General features: G+C 38.1%; 1 protein-coding gene across 6 annotated transcripts in view; it reads left to right on the forward strand.

The window, feature by feature from the left end:
- Nucleotides 1-23,611, forward strand: part of LOC113038582 (rho GTPase-activating protein 32-like) — a 103,981-nt gene that overhangs the window by 61,390 nt on the left and 18,980 nt on the right. For 3 of the 6 annotated variants that reach the window (XM_026196105.1, XM_026196108.1, XM_026196110.1), the window contains 8 exons: nucleotides 9,692-9,778; nucleotides 14,528-14,665; nucleotides 17,263-17,355; nucleotides 17,487-17,609; nucleotides 17,700-17,777; nucleotides 20,807-20,888; nucleotides 22,439-22,489; nucleotides 22,966-23,040. In XM_026196105.1, coding sequence (XP_026051890.1) covers nucleotides 9,692-9,778; nucleotides 14,528-14,665; nucleotides 17,263-17,355; nucleotides 17,487-17,609; nucleotides 17,700-17,777; nucleotides 20,807-20,888; nucleotides 22,439-22,489; nucleotides 22,966-23,040 — 727 coding nt within the window. Of the gene's footprint in view, nucleotides 1-6,186; nucleotides 6,931-9,691; nucleotides 9,779-14,527; nucleotides 14,666-17,262; nucleotides 17,356-17,486; nucleotides 17,610-17,699; nucleotides 17,778-20,806; nucleotides 20,889-22,438; nucleotides 22,490-22,965; nucleotides 23,041-23,611 lie in introns of those variants that run through there. The other 3 variants (XM_026196109.1, XM_026196106.1, XM_026196107.1) reach the window with 3 other exon arrangements.

The raw sequence follows: 23,611 nt of genomic DNA on the forward strand, positions 1-23,611 counted from the left end.
AATGGGCATGTTATAGGCAATAGCGTCTGCTTTGTTAACATTGCTATCCAGATTTATGAGGCAGAGGAAATATTTTGTTTAATTCTGCCTCCTAGATGATGGAGTATCTATATTTTGTATTCCAGTATAAAACTAATCTGTTCCAGGAGTTCATTTCCACACATGAATACTCCATCATTTTAGTTCTTTGTTGTTTAATGCATTGCTCTTTTTCCAATTCCTAGAGTATATGATATTTGCAGCCTCTCTTTCACGGAATACTCTCTTGTGTTTTACTTCTTTCAGCTGGCATTTATGCATGTTTGTATATCTTAGCCTATCCTGTATAATGGTAAATTGATTGGTTGCCACATTTTTAGTGTGTACAAATTTTTCAATAGTGCCCTGTGAAATGAAATCCAAAGGCTATTCTGCCATTTTAAGTTAGAAACCAATTCTCAGAGTATATGTGGTTAGTCTGAAAACATAAGGAACATCTGAACATCAATATATCTCTACACATGAGGAGTAAATGGAAATTTACCAACCAGTGGGGCTGGGCGATATGATGATACATACATCATGTCAGTCTGTTGACCCACGTATGCTTGTTAATGACAATGTCTCAGCTGGTATAGTGGGGTTGAGATATCAAGGCAGTGGCCGGTGAAATAGACCTTGGAGGAGGAGAACTTCACTACTCTGCAAATCTCCCTCCTTCCCCGCCCTGCTCTATGCCCTCTGTGAATAAATAATGGTGATTCAGGAGTCAAACTGCTCTCACAAATGACAGCAATCTCAGAAGAGGGCTATTTACTGTATAACTTCTCTGTAGAGCATCAGACTACCCCATTCACTCCCTGCAGTCTCTCTACCTGCATTTCAGCATTGCTGGAGCAGCTTGTTAATTAGCTTTATGCAATCTCTTCCTCTTTGCAGAAACGCTGGCCATGCAGGCTGCATAAAAATGTAATACATGCTAGGCTAAGCCTCACGCTGCTGTACCTGTGTCCCACAATGTGCTGGTCTGACAACAACTGCTCTTGTATAGATGTGGACCTCATTTACAGAAACCATGATGTAAGATCTCTGTGAGATGTTTACTAGCTGCTGAGATGGGCAGTACAGTGCGTTTTTGGTGTGCAGGCACCTTTTTATGTCTGACAGCTGAGCTGACAAACTAGCCTAAACCGTTAATAGTGCAGCACTCTGAGCCTTTTTAGTATGCATGAAGTCTTTTCATTCCCGATGTTCTTTAGGAAATTTGCTTTTATTTGATACTTCCCTAGTAGGTAACTATTGTAAGCTTTAAAGGTTAGATAGTGGGATGTTGTTCAGTTAAGAAATGTGCAAAACACAAATAAGGGTTCACTAAACCCCATCCAGTACCTTAAATGGGATGAATTTAAAGACCCTGAAGGTTTTATTTTTGAAAATGTTTAGCAGTGTCTGCGCCGATAGCCTTGTGGGTAGCATGACAACGTGTTCCTGAACAGAGAATTGCCCATCACAGTAAAGTTTTGTCTAATCATTCTTACTGACATTAGGCTAGTAACATTATAAGTCATATTACCTTTTATATCATATTGCTGTCTAAATCAAAGAACATAAAAAAATAATAATAATAAAACTTCCTGGCATTGAGAGACATTTGGATGCTGTGAATGAAACTTCATAATGTTTTACTTGACTATACATTTTAGTCAGGAATTATAGTTTGGAATACGTCTAACTAGTAAAATGTGTACAAGTTATATGAAAACTAATAGATGTAGGTTAATAAAAAAAGACTTAGTCATGTTTATAATCTCTGCTGGATCAAGCCACTGCATTATTCCTTTCTGAAGTTATCCAAAGCTTCTTGAGGTGAATTCTTGAGGTCTTATTCCTCTCAGCATGAAGCGAATAGTAAAATTTGAAACGCTGAACACTTCAAGTGGATGATTATAATAACTATAGTGCGCTCAGCGTGGTCGCATTAGATATAATGAAGGGAAACATGAAAGACTGAACATTGCGTTGGTTTCATATGGATTAATTTATCTCAGAATATTTGTTTTCAATAAGACTTGCACAGTTTAAAAGCTGTCATCAAGCTTTCTATAAATACATGGCTATCTCTTTGTTGAGTATTTGCTGAGTTAAGCCTGATTTATACATCTGCATCGGACCTACGGTGTAGCCTTTACGCTATAGGCTAAGCGTCAGTTTTCATTTATACTTCTGCGTCGTTGTCTGGGTCGACGTGCAGTACACATGTAAACCGCTAGTCTGCAGTGTCCACGGGCATGTTGCTGGTGTCATTGTCATTGGGGAAGCATATAGCCGTGACAGCGGCAAAAAATATCAAATAATTAAATCAATTGTTTTACTATTGTATAATATGTAGTATGATAAATAAGGCATTTGTTGTTTGCTTTGTTTTATTTTATATCAGAAGGTGCAACATTAAAATATATTAAAGTGCACATAAACACACACAAACTCAAGTACATACAGAGGAAGGGGTTCTAGCAGACCAATCACAGTGCTTGTGGTCCGTGTAGAATTGACGGGCTGTTCTATTTTTGGAGAGGTGCACGTCAGGCTACGTGATACTACACATAACCTATGGCGTAGGTTCAACACAGAGGTATAAATTTGGCTTCACAGCTCTAAATGTAATGTATTTCTAAATTAAGATCACACAGACCAAGGCGGCAGACAGCGCACCCTGTTTGTTTTCTTTTTTTTATAAATCCACAAAGTGTTGTTATGTGTGTATACACATAAAAGTAGATCCTTTACAGATTTCGATTGATGTATTGCTCTTATCTATATGATAAACACTGAAAGTTTCATTCAAGTTATTTTCGGTGTTATCAGGTGAAGGTGCCACAAAATTAGTATCCGTGTTTATCGACCCCAGAGGGTTAAGACACATAAGCATATTAGAATGATTTGCTGAAGAGTTACGTGACACAGAGGACTGGAGTAATGACTGCTGAAAATTCAGCTTTACAATGACAGGTCATCCAACAACTGACTCAAGGTTTAAATCTTAGTTTGACTAGATTTTCTATGAGAATTCATGTTTGATCTTAATATTATAAGGAGATTTATAGTTCTAGTTTGTTACCCTCTTCCATGTGCTTGAATCTTATCCATTTCAATTTCCTGTCCACTTTAAATCCTGTCAAAGCTACCTTGTGCTGTTATGTCATCCTCTGCTGTATCTGGGTTCCTCCTGTGCAATGAAACAATGAAGCACTCCACTTTTGCCCTGAGGGCAAATACACTCAGAAACACAACCACTCTGTAGTCCGTTTAAAAATACCACTCATTCCACCTCACTGGGTTGTAGAGAGTGTGGGAAGACCACTTCATACTCATAGACTTGCTCTTAACTCCACAATCCCGCCTCGTCTGGAGCAAAGAGATTTTTTTTTTCAGCATGGTAACGTTTCATTTTTATCATCAAGCTACAATGGTTCCCTGACCATTCTCAGAATACATGTTTACCTCAGTCACCTCCCTTTTCCTTGAGTGTCTGCTCAATGTGTGATTTGCGGAATCATGTAAAGGATTTGCCCTGGCCAAGCTGGCATGATGCCCAGCCTCTGTTCTGGATGAACTAGGTCACTATTGGATTAGAATATTATAATGGTTGTAACTGTTCAAAGAGAGAGTCTTATTTTAATGTATCTAGTGGACGATGAAGTGTCCTGCTCCATAGTTCATGTTGCCCATATATTCCAATTCAACAAATACATTGGCAAAATTACTACAGCATAATATTATGCATAATAACAGCAGGCAATTTTGAGGTTTAAAGGGTTCATATGATGTGATTTAAACTTTGTGACGTTCTACTGTAACAGTCTACTACGGGAGAACAGATGGTTTGCCATAGTCATTACAACGTGACAGATTAAGTAAATGTTACAGTTATTAGTATATGACTCTACCATTAGTCAGGGAATTCAGGCATTCATCTTCCTCCATGTCATCAAGATTAAAATGCAAATATTGCTTTCACTGGTAAATCTAGGTTTTTAGATTTACTAGTATCATACAGTAAAAACTTCTGACAATAGATTTCCATTTCATGCCAAAAGTAATCCTGCTCTTGCCTTTTTAAAATGGCATTTGTACTTGAATGAATTACTGAATGCTGTTGATGCTGCGTTGTGATGGCTTATTTATGGTAAGTGATTTTTATGTTCTAGGCTATAGCTGTTTAATGGTGCTTTTCTACTGCATGGTACAGTGCGGTTTGGTACGGTTTACTTTTGAGGGGTTTTCCACTGGGTACAGTACCTGATTCCTGCAATTTTTTTTTTAAGTACCACCTCGTTTGAGGTTCCAAGTGAACGTACCATTTAGAGATCAAGCGATTATATAGATTTACTGATATTTTCCCTGATATTCATTTTACCATAATCAATATAATACCAATTATCCAAAATAAAACCAAACAATATTTTTATTGAAGATAAAATATGTAGACAAATAAGAATAAATGCTGCTCTCAGCATCAAATGAACAGCGCAAATCTTGCGCTCTATTTTACACACCTTTTTCTGTAATTTTCCCCCGACTGCAGCGTCAAATGTAACACATCGGTGAGGAAAAGCTGACGGCGATTTGCAAAATTGTGCTTTGATGGGCATGTTTGATAACTCGTGCTTAAAGCGTCACTCAGCGGTCAAAAGCTGCAAATGCACTTTGCAGACACGGTGGTGCATGCGGCGGTAGAAAACCATCATTTTGGTTGTCCACCTACTGTATGTGTTTGTCATATGTGTTTCTAATCTTGCTGGAACACTATCTTTTCAAATGGCATGTTATGTGTCATAGATTTAAGCTAACGCATTTTTAAACTCATCCTAACATTTCAGTTTAAGTCCCTAAGCTCTCATATTTTTTTTTTGGTCTGCATGACCTCCTCCACTTCTATGACATCATACCAGCCAGCCTCCATCCGCAAACTCACACATACACACGGAGGCAGCCATGTGTTTCTGAGTGAGTGGGACTCCAGGGAAGGATTTCTCATTTCTACAGGTCAAATAGCTGGACTTTTGGATTCCTCTTGTGTTCCGTGTGGTTGGCTGCCGCATATCACAACACTCTTTTTAATCGCCCTCAGATGTGCTGTGATGGCACAAGTGATGTCAATTGGAGTGATGAATTCCTTTTCTCTGTTGTTTCTTTTGTATTTGTGTGCATTTTTTTTTTGTACTTCTGGCACAGTCACTGCCTTAGGTCATGTCTTATGTCCAGTACCTATGAGATCCCATGGATCAGAGATGGGCGAGCATCAATGCCCCATCAGTCTTTCTCTAAAGTCACCATTGGACCTTGAATTAGAAGTCAGTTTAAACCTCTAAGTGCCAGTTTCAAAATTGTGACAAGACGTCATACTTAATAAAATAGACTGTAGTTCCTAATCCATTTGTATTCCCTACCACTAGATGGCAGACATGTAGTACTTCGATTCTAGACCAAAATTTCATCATGTTCCTATTCAAAGTGTTCGAGGAAATAGCAGAGCAAGTGAGCTATCATGTCATTGATGCAGCTTTTTTTATGTTGTAAATGCTTTGGTTTAATGTAATGTTGGCATTAAAATATTAAAGGGATAGTTCACCCGATATTGAAAATTATTAACTCACCCTTGTCTAAACCTCCAGGCATTCATTTCATTTCTTTTTTTTTCTTTTTCATCATGCAATGAAAGTTAGGTGGTTCCAATGTTGTGGACCTCACAGTACAAAAATGCTCGAAACATTAAAAATATTTTCCTTTGTGTTGTGCAGAACAAAGTCACACAGGTTAAGAACGACGCAAGTGTGAGTAAATAAGAGTTTTCTTTTTGTATTGCTCTTTTAAAAAAGCTACATTAAACTGATTAGCTTCACTAAATGAATAGTCAGTTGTTGAACTAGTTAGCCATCCTGACCTGTCCTTATTGTCTTCATCAATGAACATGATAATTAGGTAATTATAAATGGCTCTGAACAGAAAAAACCCGCTGCCAAAGTACGAGACATATGGAGGCTCTTTGTTTCCGCTCTTTGTCTTTTGTGCCACTACAATAGTGTGATTATTAGACAATGCAGCCTTTGTCATTTCTGAAGGATTCTCCAGACCTTCTCACCTTAGCACTAACATTTTTCTCTGTCACTTCTGTTCCTATCGCTCTGGACTGCACTGGTCCCAGAGGATTCGGATGGAGAGTGAAGGGCACACGCTGGAGAACCGCTCTTGTCTTCCTACAAGGGCAACCCCCTCTTCACAGCTCTCCCCACTGTTTCTGTTGGCTCACCGGCCCTGCGCTTTGTCCCAGGGACTGTACCATTGAAAGCTAGTGAAAGGGGGAGATGCTGGGGGTTGGGAACGGGGGGACATGGACAGAGTCTGGAGAAACGAGAACGTGTAGTAAAAGGACACCACAACAGATGCAAAGGGAGAACTGCTTTTTTCATCATTTTTTCTTTTATGTGTTTTCCAAACCACTTTTGGCCAGCAAACTAAGCATGCAGTGAGAGTGCTCGGATGTTGAGGAATTGCAAATAACGTAGTGAGAAGGACTGAAACATCTCATCAAAAATTTTGAAAAACAAACTACAATGAAGTCCTGGAAAACTGCAATTTTACAAAAAGTCATCCAGGCAGTGTTCCACTCTGTGTGAGTTTGCAGAAGCGCACCGAAGAAGGAACCTCAGTCCTCGTGCTTCACAACAACTCAGCCGGGACTGCGCACTGGAGGGGGTGGAAAACTCAACTGACATCTGTGTTTTGCAGAGTGGATTTGTGCCGGACAAAAACAGTGTGTGTTTCTCTCACACATGCTCGACTGAATGTTTAGGATTATGGCTTCTGAATTGAGCTTCCAGTGTGCATCCAAAATCTCGGGGTGAACAAAAGATGCTGCCTTAATCAGTTCAGACTGGATGTTGCACCTCTGTAAGTCGACTTTGCCCCTCTTGCTGACTGCTTGTTTTATTTTGCCACCTTTTTCTTTTGCTCTTGGTCATACCTTAATCTCTCTTTGTTTACGCTTAAATGCTGCAGACTTGCTGTAAGAAGAGACCTAATGTCTCACTAGGGTGATCGACTTCATGCTTTGTACTTCAGATCAGTGCTACGTAACCATGCCCTATGGAGATTTACACCACTAAATGGATTTCTCTAACAGCTCTTGCGAGGAGCTCCGTGCATCCTGAGCACCCAGAGTGCTTTAATATCTTTCATGCCTGTCAGTGCTTGTAAGTGATTAGCTGAAGAATCCCCATAAAGCCTAGATGCTTTCCACAAGGTCTCCACCAAACAAAAGAGTTGGAAGCTCTGTCCCGCCAAGGATCGCTAACCACTACTGCAAGTGATTTTGTGTGTGTGTTTGTGTTCCATGGGACTTCATATTTAAAACCCTTTGTGGTCACTGCTAAAGTATGTTTCCTTAACCGTTTTGGTCTGGTAGCCCATCTGAGTTGATTTTCCTGGCACTGGTGGCGGGGATACCTCTCCTTCTCTCAGCACTGGCAAGCTGTTGAAGAGTTGGTTTTAACTGGGTCAGTACTTCTCATGTTACCCAGGGTTTTCCGAGGAGCTGCACTGGCTCACATTTTTCCAAACTTCATGTACACCTGGTTGTGCTTCTCTCTAATCTCTTCCCATTCTTCTAAAATAGACCTTGCTGGTGAGAGGTCTGTTTCTTCACTCTCATCAGAGCAGGAGCGTTAGATTTCACTTTTCGCTTGTAAGGATGTGAAATGAATGGAAGTCTTAGACCGTGGCTCAGCCGGGCCTTCGTATGGTATTGTTAAGATGTCTAAAGTTTCACTTGCACACTCACTGAGACGGATATTTAATCCTTCACAGCTCTCTGTAACCCTGCCTTATTTAAGGGCACAAGCCTCTGACTCTGAAAGAGTGCAGTGACACTGAGATTTCAGTCATCGTGACAGGAATACTACCTGCTTTCTGAACTCAAGTGTAATTAACACTCGCCACACATTTGTGTGAGATTTGAATGCAGATTTCAGGCTTCACATTCTCTTTTTTCTTATTCAAAGGAACATTTAGTACTATTCACATTATTTGGGTCATTCGAATACAAATTGGAGACTGTTCTTTTACAAACTTTTCCGGCACTAATGTCTGTATAGTGTTGCATTTAACCAATGAAAACTAAGTGAGTGGATGACGCTAACAGTATGTAGGGGGAAGATGAATACAAAACATTGTGTAATCTAACCAGAACCGCATGTGACTACATTTGTAGTGTGAATGCAAATGCATCCTGGGCAACAGCTCAGAACCTAAAATGCAATCATTCCACCAAACCAAGGGTTTAAAATCTCACCAGTTTCCTTTTACACTAATTACAAACAAACTGACACTGGATTTTCTGACAACTTGTGATTAGATCACCTGAAATGGATGTTAATATCAGTTGTAAACAAGCACAAAGTGGTTACAGTTGTGCTTTTATTTTCGTTCTTTCACTCTCATTCTCTTTCATTGCTGCCTGTGTAAACCTCATTCATGCAAGCTATTTAACTGGATGGGTGGAGATGGAGAAACACTATTTTGATCTTGAGGGAAATTTTGTGTAGATAATGAAATTATCACTGGATCTACCTGGATGCTTTTATACACTCTATCAAGATTTACAGCTCAGTGCTTTTCCTCAGGTACAAGTAGATGCTCTCAAAGCTTCTATTGGGAAAAAAAGCAGATATATTTGCTGGTCCATTCATCTTTAAATACAGTTTGTTATGTTAGACAAGCAAAGATGCTTTCTGCATGATAATGTTTGTTTTATGTGGGAGTGTGACTAGCTGCACTTGACAGAGATGAAGTCACCCTTTGTTTTTGGCAAGACAAAGATTATTATTTTGTTTTTCAGTGTTTGTTTGTCTCTCACTGAGGTCATCACCCATCTCACAGTATGAACAAACTCAAATGAGTCACAGCAGAAAATTGTCACTAACAGTGAAGGCATTCACACACACACACACACACACACACACACACACATACACACACAGATTCAGTGTGTGAACAGAACGAGATGATGTAATGGGTAAAATCTTAATAGATCTTAAAAGACTTTATACTTAATAGTCTATATGCTGGGTTTGGTAGGAGTTGTTTTTTCACAAATGATTAGTCATAGAACATTATTGTTGTCTGATAATAAACATTTTATTATTTGTATAATATATAATGCTATATAATTCTCTAATATTAAATATTTATAAATATTTCATGCAATGTCTGTTAATATGAAGCCTCAGGAAGGTTTATACACAAAACTGATCTACTTTATTCATGCCACTGAAAAGCTAGAATGGACTGAAGACATGTAATCCGAATATCAGTGACTGCTTTTCATGCATTGCTCAGACTGTGCTTCGTCTGTCATGGGGTTCACTGTTTTAGTGTTTCTGTATTTATTTATAATATGCAGACAATATGCTCAGCTGGTGACAAATCATTTAAGACCTCTTCTAACCCGAAGATTCGTCTCTGCACCTGACTACAGAGAGACACGTCACTGCTAGTCATTTGTTCACTGATCGCACCAAAGCTTTTCATAATAGCAACAGGATGTGATGGATGTCTTATGTGTTTTCAGCATCAGCAGCCTGCAGCTGTCACTAAAACGAGAAAGTGCACTGTTCTTTGTTCATCCCTTCTTTCATCTTCTCTTTCTATACAGTTAACCCTCGCAGATGAACAGACTGAAGTGACACGGAATGGCCTGGAGTCAAAAGAGCCTGTGTATTTGGTTCAGATCTACTGTCAGGTAAGACAATATCTTGTGTAATAATTTTTGTCTGTGCACAAACACATTGGCAACTTTGCGCGTTTCATTAGCTGCTTTTCCACTGTCGGGCCAGTGCGAGCCAGGGCTTAAAACAGGCCGGGCGGGGCTAATAGCCTCAGACCTGTAGCACCGAGGCCAAAATAGCACTGCGTTTCCACCGTCGGGCCAGAGGCTCTGCTGCGCTTCACTAAAACCTGCCCTTTACATGCCTCTCCGGAACAACGGCATGCAACCCCATCATTTCACCAACAAAGAGAAGTTATCAGAAAACTAATAAGAAATAAGTCACTGGAACTAGAGCGATCACAAAACAAACACGATAAATGGGGCAGTTTGTTTTCATGCTTTGTTAAATATTTAAATCCAAAAGCATCAATGTTTTACTATAATAAGTGATACATTGATCTTTGATCATGATGAATTAATTTATCAGGATTGAAAATTATTCACACAGAAATAAAATGTTATGAACATTTCGAACTGTTATTTACAGAAGTTCTAAGCAGTCATGCATTATCAATTTTTTCCTTAATTTTCTCGTTATAACAACATAAAAGTTTTTTTCTCGTTATAACGATATCACAAAAGTTGTTCTCTAAGAAGTTACAAAACTGTGCCAGCAGGTGGCACTCTAGAACTGACCATAACTGATGGGGTGTTGTACACTGTCCACTGTACGCGGACTTTCCTCGTAATCACTATAATTTGTGCGGTATTGTTAATTACTGATATTTAATTAATTCAAAAATGTTAAATGCTTGAATCAATATGATAATCTTTTGTATTAAGTTCTTGCTAGATGCATTTAACCAAAAAGTTCGGTGTCATAAAATAACTGCTTATCAAAAGCAAGGTTAATATCGCCGTATTCTGTTTGCACCTATATTTATATTTGTGCTTCTTTGAAGCACATGATTATTAGTTAATAAGTGGGGATGTTCTGTTTATCTACAGTAGGACGGGATTTAACGATGTAGGCTATTTGTGATGTGCCTCTTTTCCTTATTAAAAATCTTTATGGCTAATCATATTGATGAGAAATGTGATTTATATGTAAAGTAGATAGGCTAATTTAATTCAGTTTTGTTCTATAATGTTGTAATAGTTTTTTTCTGCACACACACATACACTGCACATGAACGCTGTTTTCAAATAGAAGCTTGTATCGACGATATCGGTCACAGCATATAATGACTACTAAAAAATTACAAATTATATATAATTTGATTTCAAATAAAGGGAAAATTAAAATTAAGTTTAATCCAAGCAGCTCTAAACGATCTTACAATAGTTCTACATCCTCAAGGTGCTCAGCCTGTGTTCGCGGTGTTGTTTTGAAATCTTAATTCGAAAAACTAAAAGTTAAATGTTCTGTCTCTGGAAAAATCAACTGTGATTGTACAAAATTTGCTGAAATATAGGCTACAGTAAGAGCATCTGCATGATTGTCCATCAGATGCCTGTCAAAGTTGAGTTTGTTACTATATCAACAGTAAAAACAGTAGTTTTTTTCTATTTATAGCGACATGACAATGTTCATGTCGAGATAACGAGAAAATGACTATAGTTCTGTCGAGAGAACGAGAAATTAAGTCGTTATAACCAGAAAACAAGAAGGGAAAAAATTATAATGCATGGTGCTTAGAACTTCTGTTGTTATTCAGTCGAGTCTGTTTCTGTTTATTTGAAGTCACAATAGCCTATATACATCACATTTTGAAAGAATGATCATTTCTATATTTTTATAAAAGTGCCCGAACAAAAACCATTATTTTTATGATATAGGCTATGCGGAGCTAAACTCTCGAGACGAGACTTATGACAGATAAAATGTGTTACTAAATAAATACACGATTGTGATCGAGAATAAGAAGCTGACGTCTGATTTCTCCAACAGTCATATTTACCATGTTTGCTATGGTAACGTTAATGCCTAGCGTGCACAGTCTTTTGCATCGCTTATAAATATTTCTGCCTTGTATGCTGATTATAATCCACATCGGATGAAGTAATTTCAAACACTCGCTGCTGACTGAAAGTGATTTTTCAGCTCAACTTGTTTTTAAACGTTTTTAATACTGGTGTTATAGCTGTTAGCTTTCTGAAATGATCCTCAGCACTGACGCTTTCCAGAGCCGGAGAAACTCCGCCTTTATTCATAACCACTCCTCTAGCCCCAGCTGGCCTGCTTTGGCCCAAGGTTTTTGTTGGGCCAAAAAACTCATTGGCCCTGACGAAGCACCGACGAGGCACGATCTAGCCCCGGAAGTGACAGTGGAAACGCGACTGGCCCGGGCATGCACTAGCACGCACGCTTTTGGCCGACAGTGGAAACGCTGCTATTGTTTCTTGCAATTTTTGTGTCTCACACATTGGATTGCCACGTTAAAAACTGTAAAAACTTCTGAAAACAAGTTTAGCAGAATCTAGTACCAATCTGCAGATGCAAAAATGTGGTTCTCACAGTAGTACCCCAATAGAGCTATAAATTAAGCCCTACTATGAGCTGTTGCTTATAAATTTGGGACGTAGACCTCCTTCGTTTTGGCTTTTGGTAGTTGGTTGCTACAAACTTTCAGCCATCTTTTTTACAAAAGCAAGAAAAATAAGCAAGAATCCACTCAAAAATAGACTGTTTTCATGAATTAACTGTCCCTTCCAGGTTTTAAGGAGCTTGCTGCTTGTGCACTTGATTTAAACGCTGGCAGCTCTGGTTGAAAAGTCAGTGGAAAAATATCTAAAGTCTTGGTTTGTGTGTGGAAACCTCATTCAATCCTGGTGTGTGAGATGTCCTAATCCACAGCACTGCTCCTGTGTGTTTACAAAGGGGGAAAAAATTAACGACTGAGGGTGCAGATTTGGCCAGGAGCCGTTTGAATGAACAGGGATCAGACGCACATGAAAAGCTCTTTAGTTCCACTCTCATTGCAGATTTTCCTAACAAATGCACCACTCAGACCCCTATGAAATGCACTGGCAGCAGAAGGCCGAACAACTGTGTTTGTTTTCCCTGTGTGCGCTAGTACAGCAGCATTTTTTGAGGTCTTTTTTTCCCCTGGCCCTAATTCAGAGAGATGTTTTAGGTCAAATCAAAGACATTGAGGTTTTCCATTTACTGTGAATATGAGCTCTGTGGCTTGGAGACTGAAGAAATGAAGGGAAAAATGCAGATATTCCAGAAGAGAGAGAAAGAAATTAATAGGTTTTTAAAAGGGGTAGTCTCAATGATTTGGTGTTCCTTAAAGCAGATAATAGGTCTATACAATGTAAATTTAGCAAAAATAAAGGTTGATTCATTATGGTCTTATCACATATACTAGGGTCCAAAATTAATTTTTGTGTCTACTCTTCACACCAATGGCAGGTATAGTTTTACTAGCTATAAAACAGTATGCAAGCAATGAGTATCATGTCAGTCTCTGCTGTGTATAAAATATAAACCCTTTTCTCGATCATACATATGCTGCAGTTTGTTGTTTAATTGTGCCCTAGTCAAGCTGCACAGGAATGTCAGGATGATTGATGCATAGGGGCAAAGGGAATCCGCCATGAGATGCAGGGAGGAGAAAATTAACACACTCAGTCTGTTCACACACTCTTCTCCATAGGATCCCATCAGCATATTCTGTTTCATATTCACTAGCATCTTCAAATTTGTAATTCTCAGGTAGGCCTGTTGCAATAATCAATATATATACTATTAAAAAAATTAAAAAAATGCCTTTACAAAAACAGTTTCATCTGCAGATATGGTCTTGTTTAGGGACCAGTTTTTTGTCATGGTAGGCCTTCTTGCATTATTATGATTATATATTTAGTGGCATAAAATGGTTTTTAAAATGACAATATTATCTCTCATCGCAATTATTTCTGGGGTAATATATTGCACAACAAAAAGTTATCGTGACAGGTCTATTCTCAGGTGCTTTATACAGCTGCTGATGCATCATGATGTAACATGATTTTGTAACAATAAAAATTACTTTAATGTTACTTTTTAACAATTTAATGCATCTTTGCTAAATAAAAGTATAAAATTCTATATATATGTATATGTGTATATATATATATATATATATATATATATATATATATATATATATATACACACATGTATATGTATTTAGACCACAGATATTTGTGATGTAACAGCTTCCTTTTTATGCAACACTTTTTTTTATCATTTGCTTTTATTTGCTGATAAAATCCAGAGCTCGCCTGCTTAAGCTCAGCCACTGTTGTTTTGTGAACACTAAACATATCTTTCTTCTGATGCAGTGTTTTTTCATCATCATTTTCTGGAAGTTTTATAATACAGTTTTGAAATCTCCTACTGAATGCGTAGTGAACTTTGCCTTTCTATGTATAATTTTTCCCAAACACTATCTAAATAGAAGACTCTATTTTCTATTTAAAAGTATTAGCGTTTCCTTCAGCAAATGCAAATCTAGCTGTAACTGTAAAAAACAAACAAAAAAAAAAACTGTGTGGTCACTGTCCCTCTCATCAATGCTTTGAATGCTGCTTTGTCCAGGATTAAACACACACAGCTGTAATGTGGCTGCTCTGAAGTGGCTGTTGTTCATGGTCATTTTGTTGCTGCGCTGGCCAGATGAGGTTTATCCAAGAACAGAGCCCTCATATTTACCCTGCAGACCAAACCTCAACACTCTCTAACACTTGCTTGTTTACCTTTTTAAGCTACAGCCCTCTTTTACCACCCCACAGGGACGAAGCTGGATGGTGAGGCGGAGCTATGAAGATTTCCGAGTCCTGGATAAGCATCTCCATCTCTGCATCTATGACCGCCGCTTTTCACAGCTCCCAGAGCTGCCCCGCTTCGACAGCCTGAGGGAGAGAGCAGAGGCAAGACCCCAAACACTTCTCTTTTAGCACTCCCCTGCGGCCAATGAGATATTTTAGGCTCTTGCCTGTAAACATAGAAAGGTCAGACCTTCCATACACAGTGCTTATCCTGCAAAACGCCCCTCTCAGAGCAGCTTTAGATATCTGTGATGAGTGAGTGCTCAGTGAGGCTGGTTAACAGCACCCTTGAGATACCGTCAGATGGATATCACTGTAGTGTTCAAAAAAAACTCTTTTCCCTGCTGTGTTGGGCATATCTAGCATTTATTTCACGGAGTAGTATACTTGAACCATGGCTTATTTTCACACTTAAACTGATCTGCTTTGAAGTTTGAGTGGCTGATAATGCCGCCCATTATGTTTTGCAGTAATGGAACTCTACGAGCTGCTAAGTGGAAGCTTCCATGATGCTTTCGTGTGTAATCAGGTGCTTTGAGCTTCCCAATACGAGAAAACATCTTCAAGGTTATATTTCACCTATTGGATTGTGCAGTTTTATTTGTAGAGAGATCTTGGTGAAGATGCATCTGAATCTTGAAAGATGAGCTTGGGATTGCAAGCTCTGAGATGATTTTAAAAGGTTAACAGGCTCTGATTTATGGGAACAACCACCTCAAAGGACACACTAATTATGAGGCTTGCCTGTGCATTAAATGTGTGATGTCTCACACAAATGAGCCTCATTAGCACACAAACAAAACATATCAAATAACTGAAGCGAGCGACGGTATCATTAAAGAACACCGTTCCATTTCTGTTTACCTACATTCTTCATGTTGTTTTCTAGTATAGTCAACACAAGCAGCGTTCCCTGGGATTATAGAGGTGCATGAAGCCATATTGAGCACGAGAGTTCTCACAGCTGTCTGTTCTGTCTTTTTTGACCTAATTATGCTTCCTTTACAGCCCCTTTTGGCCTTAGTTTTACATTTTGGTGAGTCTGCCAGCATACATCTGGGAAAATAATTGACAGGAGGGTGGATTTTGGGATAAGTTCAGCTGGAACAGATTCCATCAGTGCTCTGTGGCTCATGAATGAACTCTTATGGGCTTTCATTGGCACATTTTAATATCCAGCTCTCTTTTCTCTCATTGACAGGCTGTCCACCAGTCACCAAAACACTTGTCTTTCATATGATATGACATTACACTAATATATATATATATATATATATATATATATATATATATATATATATATATATATATATATACACACACACACACATATACACAGTATGGTATCAGATCCTTTAATTAGAAGGCGGTGACTATAAAGCTAAGTTTAAAAAACATCAATTATTTGAAATAGAAATCTAAAATGTTAAATATTTTTACTGTCATGTTTGATTGATTTAATGCATACCTTGTGAATAAAAATACACAAAAAAGACTTCTTCCTCCAAACAATCTTACTGACCTCAAGTTTTTGAGTGATAGTGTACATTTAGCCATGTTGCATACATTGTTATTGTTTATATTTGGCCAGTTGGCCTCCCATATCTGTCATATGCAGATATGCTGTGACTGGAGATAATTATTTAAATAAACATTAATATTCTTACCATTCTGTAGCAAAGTGCATTAATGTTGAATGTTGTTTTCAGCTCATTTAGCTTTTCTGAAAGAGACGCATAGAAACCTGAAGTAATGAGTTCATTTGTATGGACTTTCCTTGTCTGTATTTACAGTACTACAGATTAATATACTGATGCATTATGACATTTAAAACAATCTCTGCAGACCAAACTCGGAATGTGGAGAGTCACAAACAGAGAGAAAACCTGTTTAAGAAAAGCTCTCTTTAATTTTCTCTGCCTAAACAAATCCTGTGTAAAGCACACACACACAAATACGAACTTTCTTCAGAGCCTCTGTAGGCTTGGTGCCGTATCACAATTATTTTTTTTTATTTTTTTAGGCTCTTTGTTAATGTGCTGACATCCTCCTGTCTCTATTTTCCACAAGGATTTTTTTATTTTAATATTATTATAACTACTGTATTTTTAGACTGATCGGTATGTAATGGGTTTTAAATAGAAGTTAAGTTTTAGAAACCGATGTGTAGTTGAGCTCTTCTATTAGACTGATCTTCTGAACTTTATAAATATGAGACAGCTCCACCTTCTCCTCCTGCTATATTAGTTTCTATGCAAGCCATGTGTAAGTTTAATCCAAATCATTTTATATCTCAGCATGCAACTGGAGCCCTTTTAAAGTAGCCACAGTCACCGCACATACTGTACACTCCAATAAACAATAACCGCTATGCTGCACATAAATGTATACCAAGCTATTTACGGCATATTTCACTGACGAGACTAGCATATTTTCTGAGTTGTGTACTCAAAACATGCACAATTAAAATCTAAGTATATTTAATGTCAAAACTCTACACAGTTTGTACACAGAAAGCTCCATTCCCTTTACCTACCCTATCATTATCTAATGAAAAAGTATGTAAACTCCAACCATTCATTCTTAAGTTTATGTGCGCTTTTAACCTCCCTGTAAAAGTACTCTGTATTTACAGAATTGCCCCCTTGAAAGTTATCACAATAGCTTTACTCTCCCTGTCTCGCTCTTTCTCCCAACAGGCAGCTTCCCAGATGCTTATGGCTTACCTGTCCCGTTTCTCAGCGATCGCTGATAATAAGATCAACTGTGGGCCGGCCCTCACATGGATGGAGGTACTGATTTGATCCCATTTGAGCAGAGAGAGCTGATTATTCACTTGAATAATCATTGAAGATGAGGGATGTTCACTGAACACATTCAATGTTGCCATTAGCTGGGGTGTCATATTTATCTCTTTCTCCAGGTTGACAACAAAGGGAATCATCTGCTGGTGCATGAGGAGTCATCCATAAATGTTCCAGCTATCGCAGCGGCCCATGTGATCAAGCGCTACATCGCCCAGGCGGCTGATGAACTGTCATTTGAGGTGACTGGGATAAAAATGAAGACGTGTGATTGTCATACTAATAATGATTATTTTGAGAAGTCTTGATTTATTTCTCTCTCTTTTTCTCAGGTGGGGGATATTGTTTCTGTAATAGACATGCCACCCAAAGAGGACACCACCTGGTGGAGAGGAAAACATGGTTTCCAGGTTTGTTCCACGTGATTTAGCCCTCTATTTCAAGTGTACATGGCAGTTTAGAAATTGCAGGTAGAGTGCCCCTGGAGCAACTGACGATTACGTGCTTTCACTGTGATCACAGTAACTCTCCAGTCTTCAATGAGACTTGAACCTGCAAACTATGGGTTTGACAGCCCGACATTTGGCTACAATGGAGGAATTAGAAGTGCTGTTTAATGAAAATGAACAATTAAAAAATTCAAAAATAAGAGTGCGAATAGGTAAACATCTCAAAATAGTTTCTTCATGAATTTTCATGCTTAGAAATAAACTAATGATTCATTTAAAATAATGCATAATCATTTAATAATTCAAAGTGACAATCAACAAGAGATTATGTATAAAAATTTATCAGTATAAAATAATGCATTAATAAAACTTTTTAAAAATTAACAGACTAATATTAAATTGATTCATGTTTAAAATGACAGTTAAATGTTATACTCGAATACATTACTTTTCATATAATCATATAAATTGTATAAAACTGTAGTTAATTGTAACAGAAACATTTTAAATTAAGTTACACTTTCTAAAAAAATAAAAGCATTGCTTTTCTTAATCCATTTGGCAAATGCTTTTGCAAATGTTTTGCCACCACCTACTAAAGTGTCAAAAACAAGCTGTGTCATTTCTTGTATAACCAAATATGACTCAGTTGTCAGTGTAAAATATAGTCTGTGTAAAAGAATCCAATCCAGTTTAAAAGCTGAGTTTGGCTCATCGTCCACCAATGTGCATGGATGAGACCCACTGGTGAGTCACTTAACATTCAGCCAAAACTGTGCTTTCTTATTGCCCCATGAGCATATGCCCAGCATTGCTGTATTTGTTTGGCCCTGTTGGTATTCAGTGCTTTGGCATGTTATGTCATTTCTGCATCTCCAGTGAGTCACAGCTAGGGCCTTTGTAGGGAGACTGGTTCATGGTGGCAGATGTATTCTGGATCCATCGGGGGGCAGCCTGACACTGAGCTCTGGCAGCATACAGCTGGGTCAGATAGCCAGCATCTTACTGCATGGAAAAAGAGTGCTCAGCAATGCCAGCTGTCACCAGAAGAATCAGCACACACTGATGTCATCGGGGACGTTAAGGGTCATAATCAAGCTCTTGTGTAGAAGAGACTGAGCTTTGCTAAAATGTCTGTGATTGGTCACAAAGTTAAGGTTATACTAATAAACATGGTTAATGTTTTCTGCTAGATTAGCTCAAATGATACAGAAAACCTTGTCTTTTGTCATGGACTTGATTCATAAATCTGCAGTTGTTTAGCAGGTTATACACTGATAAAATCAAACTTTAGGTTGTAAAATATGGCGAGCATGTACATTTGGCTCTGTGTGTCCTTTCAGTTTGTTCATGTTGGTGCGTGAGAGACTGATGAACTTTGAATCTTTTTCAGGTCCTTTAATCTGCAAGATTATAGGTCAGGTGGCCATAAAATATTTAAGCCTTATGTTATTGTTTCAGAGTTTTTCCTCTGATATGAAACTGGAATGTTACAATGAAGTTTTTTTTTTTTTTTTTCTTTAAACCTCCCCATCCATCATTATCTTGGCATTAAATCATTATAATTAACAAGAGCAATGTGGAAGGTATAACAGAAAATTATAATTGCAAGGCATGCAAGCATTTGCAATCATGCAAATAGATCAGTTAACGGAATATTTTCGGTGGCAATATAGAAAATATAGCACTTATCCCAATTTCAGTTTACATGCAAGTACAATTCAAGTAAAAAAAAAAAAAAGTACAAAAAGTTTGGGGACAGTAAGCGATATATGCTTTTATTTATTTATTTTATTTTTAAACCAGGACACATGAAGTTGATCCCAAATGATAGTGAAGACATTTAGACACTTTAGTGTTAAAATTAGTGTTGTTCTTTTGAACTTTCTATTCATCAGAGAAGCATAAAATAATGTGCAATGCAAATAATGTGCTGCAAACCTGTTTTCAACTGATAATAATAAAAAATATTTACCAGGTCAGCATATTAGATTGATCTCTGAAAACTTAGAGTAATAGCTGCTGAAAATGTAGCTTTGTTGTTGCAAAAAAAATTAATTATATATTTTTTAAATACATTAAAATATAAAAGTGGAATTTGAAATCTTGGTAACACTTTAGAATAAGGTTCCATTAGTTAATGTATTAATTAACATGAACAAACAATGAATAATACATTGATTACTGTATTTATTCATCGTCGTTAATGTTTGTTAATGAAAATACAGGTATTCATTGTTAGTTCATGGTAAATCACAGTGCATTAACTAATGTTAACAAGCACAACTTTTGATTTAAATAATGCATTAGTAAATGTTGAAATTAACATGAACTAAGACTTATAAATGCTGTAGAAGGATTGTTCTTGCTTAGTTCATGTTAACGAAAGTAGTTAACTAACATTAACTAATGGAACCTTATTCTAAAGTGTTACCGAAATCTTTATTTAAATGAATGCTGTTTTTGCTGTTTTAAAAAACAGCAAATGAGAAAATATGAGATGAGATTAAGAGACTAAAAATGCCCCAAAAAGACCCCAAAATTTAAAATTGTGATGTATATTATTGTTTTCTCAGATCTTTTAAATGAGTTACAAATCATTCTAGATATGCTGATGCAGCATGAAAGCATATAGATGCCTGTTTTTTTACTGTGCTGTACTTCTTTATCACTCCAGAGGCACACAATATGATCATTATTTAAATGACAATAGGGCTGCATTTTTAGAAACCTTTAGTTGTGATAAGAGTATTAATATAATCTAGCAGATATTATCATAAATATGTTCAGAATTCACTATTTTCATAAGTTTAGCTTGTAAGTTTTGTCTCTTTAAGAATTATTGTCATGCATTAAGTGAGTTATATTGTGTTATGACATGTTATTTTCTGAATGTGACTAAGTGCAGAATGCAGAGTGATATGATGAGCATTGGCATGTCTGTCTCCAGAGAGAGAAGAAGCTTTTTAAACCTGCTCTGCTTTTCACAGGTTGGCTTCTTTCCCAGTGAGTGTGTGGAGCTGATAAACGACAAGGTCCCACAGTCTGTTACCAACTCAGTGCCAAAACCAGGTACCACAACACACACACACACACACACACACACACACACACACACACACACATACCTTAAATCCTGCTGGGACAGCTCATCAGTTCCTCTGCACACGTCTGTATTAACCATCCTATAACAGCTTACTTCTACTGCAGGGCATTATAAACCGCAGCAACCCAGCAAACATCATCAGGAAACTGAACGCAAGGTCACACTTTCTGTTCATACGTATTCCAATTCCTCCCGAGGCTGCTGGGCCTTTGAAAAAAATGCAGGTTTTGGAATCCTAGCTTGTTACTCATGCGTTGCAGTGAGAGATTAATCATTTTCAAGAGCGAGAGAGTGGGTTGGAGGAAAATGTATAAGAAGTGACGTGTTGAATCAGCCATGGATTCAGTCTGTGGTGTGTGTATTTGAGTGAACTGGAACAGGTGCTGAATGGAGCCTCTGGGTCCTGTTGCATGAATCACAGATCTTCAAACCTCCATGAAGAGAAGACTACAAGCTGCTATTTGAAGTTTTAGAGAAGAGTTTTCGTCCTTGGGAAGGGCAAAGCTGCTTTTTAAGAGAGTGTCACTTCAACAAATTGGGTGTGAGACATGCAAGGTTTTCAGATTTCGAAGCACGTCGACAACACACTGCATGGGAGATTTGTGGTTCACACCCAGTTTATGTTCTTTTTTTTTCCCTCCTTCCTCACAAAGGAACCCTTTGACCCTTTTCATTTATTACATTCATAGTTGAACCTGTGTTGCACAGTTGTTTGCTTTCCCTCATTTCACTCCTAATGGTTTGTTGGGGAGTGTGTATGTCCCTTTAATGTACATCACACACTGTGAGACAGAATGGTACAATTGATTCCCTCTATTTACAGAATATCTCACTGGCCGAGCAATAAACCGTCATAAGAAACAACTTGATTAATAGAATCTCAAATGGACTGTTTCTAGCTTTCACAATCCTAACATGAGAAATACATTGTCACATTTAGACCGGCTGTGGACCATGCAGTCTTCTTTAAGAGAGGTCAGTTTACATCATAACTTGGACTAACTGGCCTGCCAAGCCGTCCCAGACTTATCCATCACCTGCAACCATTTCTGTTTAGTTTAAGCCATTTTGTGTATCAAATAAATGCTTATTGGCATCCGCAGAGGGGTGAATCATCATCATCATCGTGACTCATCGGACCAATCAGAATGCTGGCTTGCAGTGGGTGGGCGGTAGGGCTCTGTGGTACACATCGTGTAGGAGTAATATCATTACAGAGAAGAAATGATGTGGCACAGCACAGTGCAATCAGCCCAAAAAAGAGCCCCGGGGCTCTTAGGCGTAATTACAGCAATGCTTTTTACCGTTTCATTATTAAGGCCAATGCAAGAAACAAATAAGGTGCATTATTAGCTTTGACTGTGCAGAAGCTTTTTGCTGGGGTTAAGCTCTATGTTTTATTGCTTGTACATGTACTGACTCTGACACTGTTTTTGGAATGTATGTTGCGTTGCTTTGCACTTTGCATGCATGTGTGATGTGTTATTTGACTATGCTTCCTCCACTGCTCCCTCAGCATCCCCCTGCTCTGGTCTGCGGCCGGCCTCCTGGAGTCTGTTCCCACCCTGTGCGTGCTGGTATACTCTACCCAACGCCTCTCTTTTTGCCTTAAAGGGCTAGTTCACTCAGATATAAATAATCTGTCAACATGTGCTCACCTTTGTTGTTCCAAACTCATATGACTACCACACATATATATTTTCTCACTATCATTCTTTTATCACACTTTCTCCCTGCATGCATAAGTTGTCTTTTGGCAGTGTCATAAAACTGTTTCTCTTGCATTTCAGCTTAGAGCATTCTTATCGATGTTAGCTTAGTGTTTGTCTTCACGTGCATTTTACAGCACGTCTTGTTTATTATCATTTATAGCTGCTTCAAAACTGTTGTGAAACTTTCCCAAATGGCCAGGAAATGTGGAGTAAGGGGGGAAACTCTCCAGAAAGACTGCCAAGCTAATAGAGCTGCATGTGCAGCTGTTGTTCACATGTTCTCTAACTGGGTCCCTCCCTCCCTCTCCCCTTCTCTCCTCCCGGCATTCAGATTTGGAGATGGAGAGTGTAAAGCAGGACAGTGCATGGGCACCCGACCCATTTAATCCCTACAGGCTGAACTCAGGTAGACCAAAACCGTTTATCCATGTACTACGTCTAACACGGACTAACCCTGAACTCTCCTGTGCATCTCGGCACAGTCGCCTGCTGCTCGCGGGTGCTCTGAACACTACTGGCACTCTGTTTCTTTAGAATGTAGTTTCACTGGTCTTTCTTAACACCACGTGTTAATCACATGAAGATTTGATACAAGCACAACAAATTTAGTCCTTTTTTTTTTTCTTAACACTCTTCTGGTGTCTCTAGTATGTGACTTTGGCCCTTGTCTTAAAGATTTACCCTGATAGCACTTTCTCTGTCTTTTGACCTGCATTTAAATGCATGTTACAATGTTTTTGCATTTTATTTTACCATAATACTGCCAGATTGTCTCTTTTTGTAGAGATGCATGTTGGGTAGAGACTATTATCGGCTGCTAAACAGTATTTCATTGTTCATGTTTATTTTCCCCTACTTTTACGTTTATATTACCTTTGCCATCATTAAATGCTAATTTGATTAATTCATAAGAAAAAAAAATTGTATACAATTTTAATGCCATTTATCAGTTATCCACCATAATATTTTAATATTGC

Source organism: Carassius auratus, chromosome 21 (genome assembly GCF_003368295.1).
Source record: "Carassius auratus strain Wakin chromosome 21, ASM336829v1, whole genome shotgun sequence".
Lineage (NCBI taxonomy): Eukaryota > Metazoa > Chordata > Actinopteri > Cypriniformes > Cyprinidae > Carassius > Carassius auratus.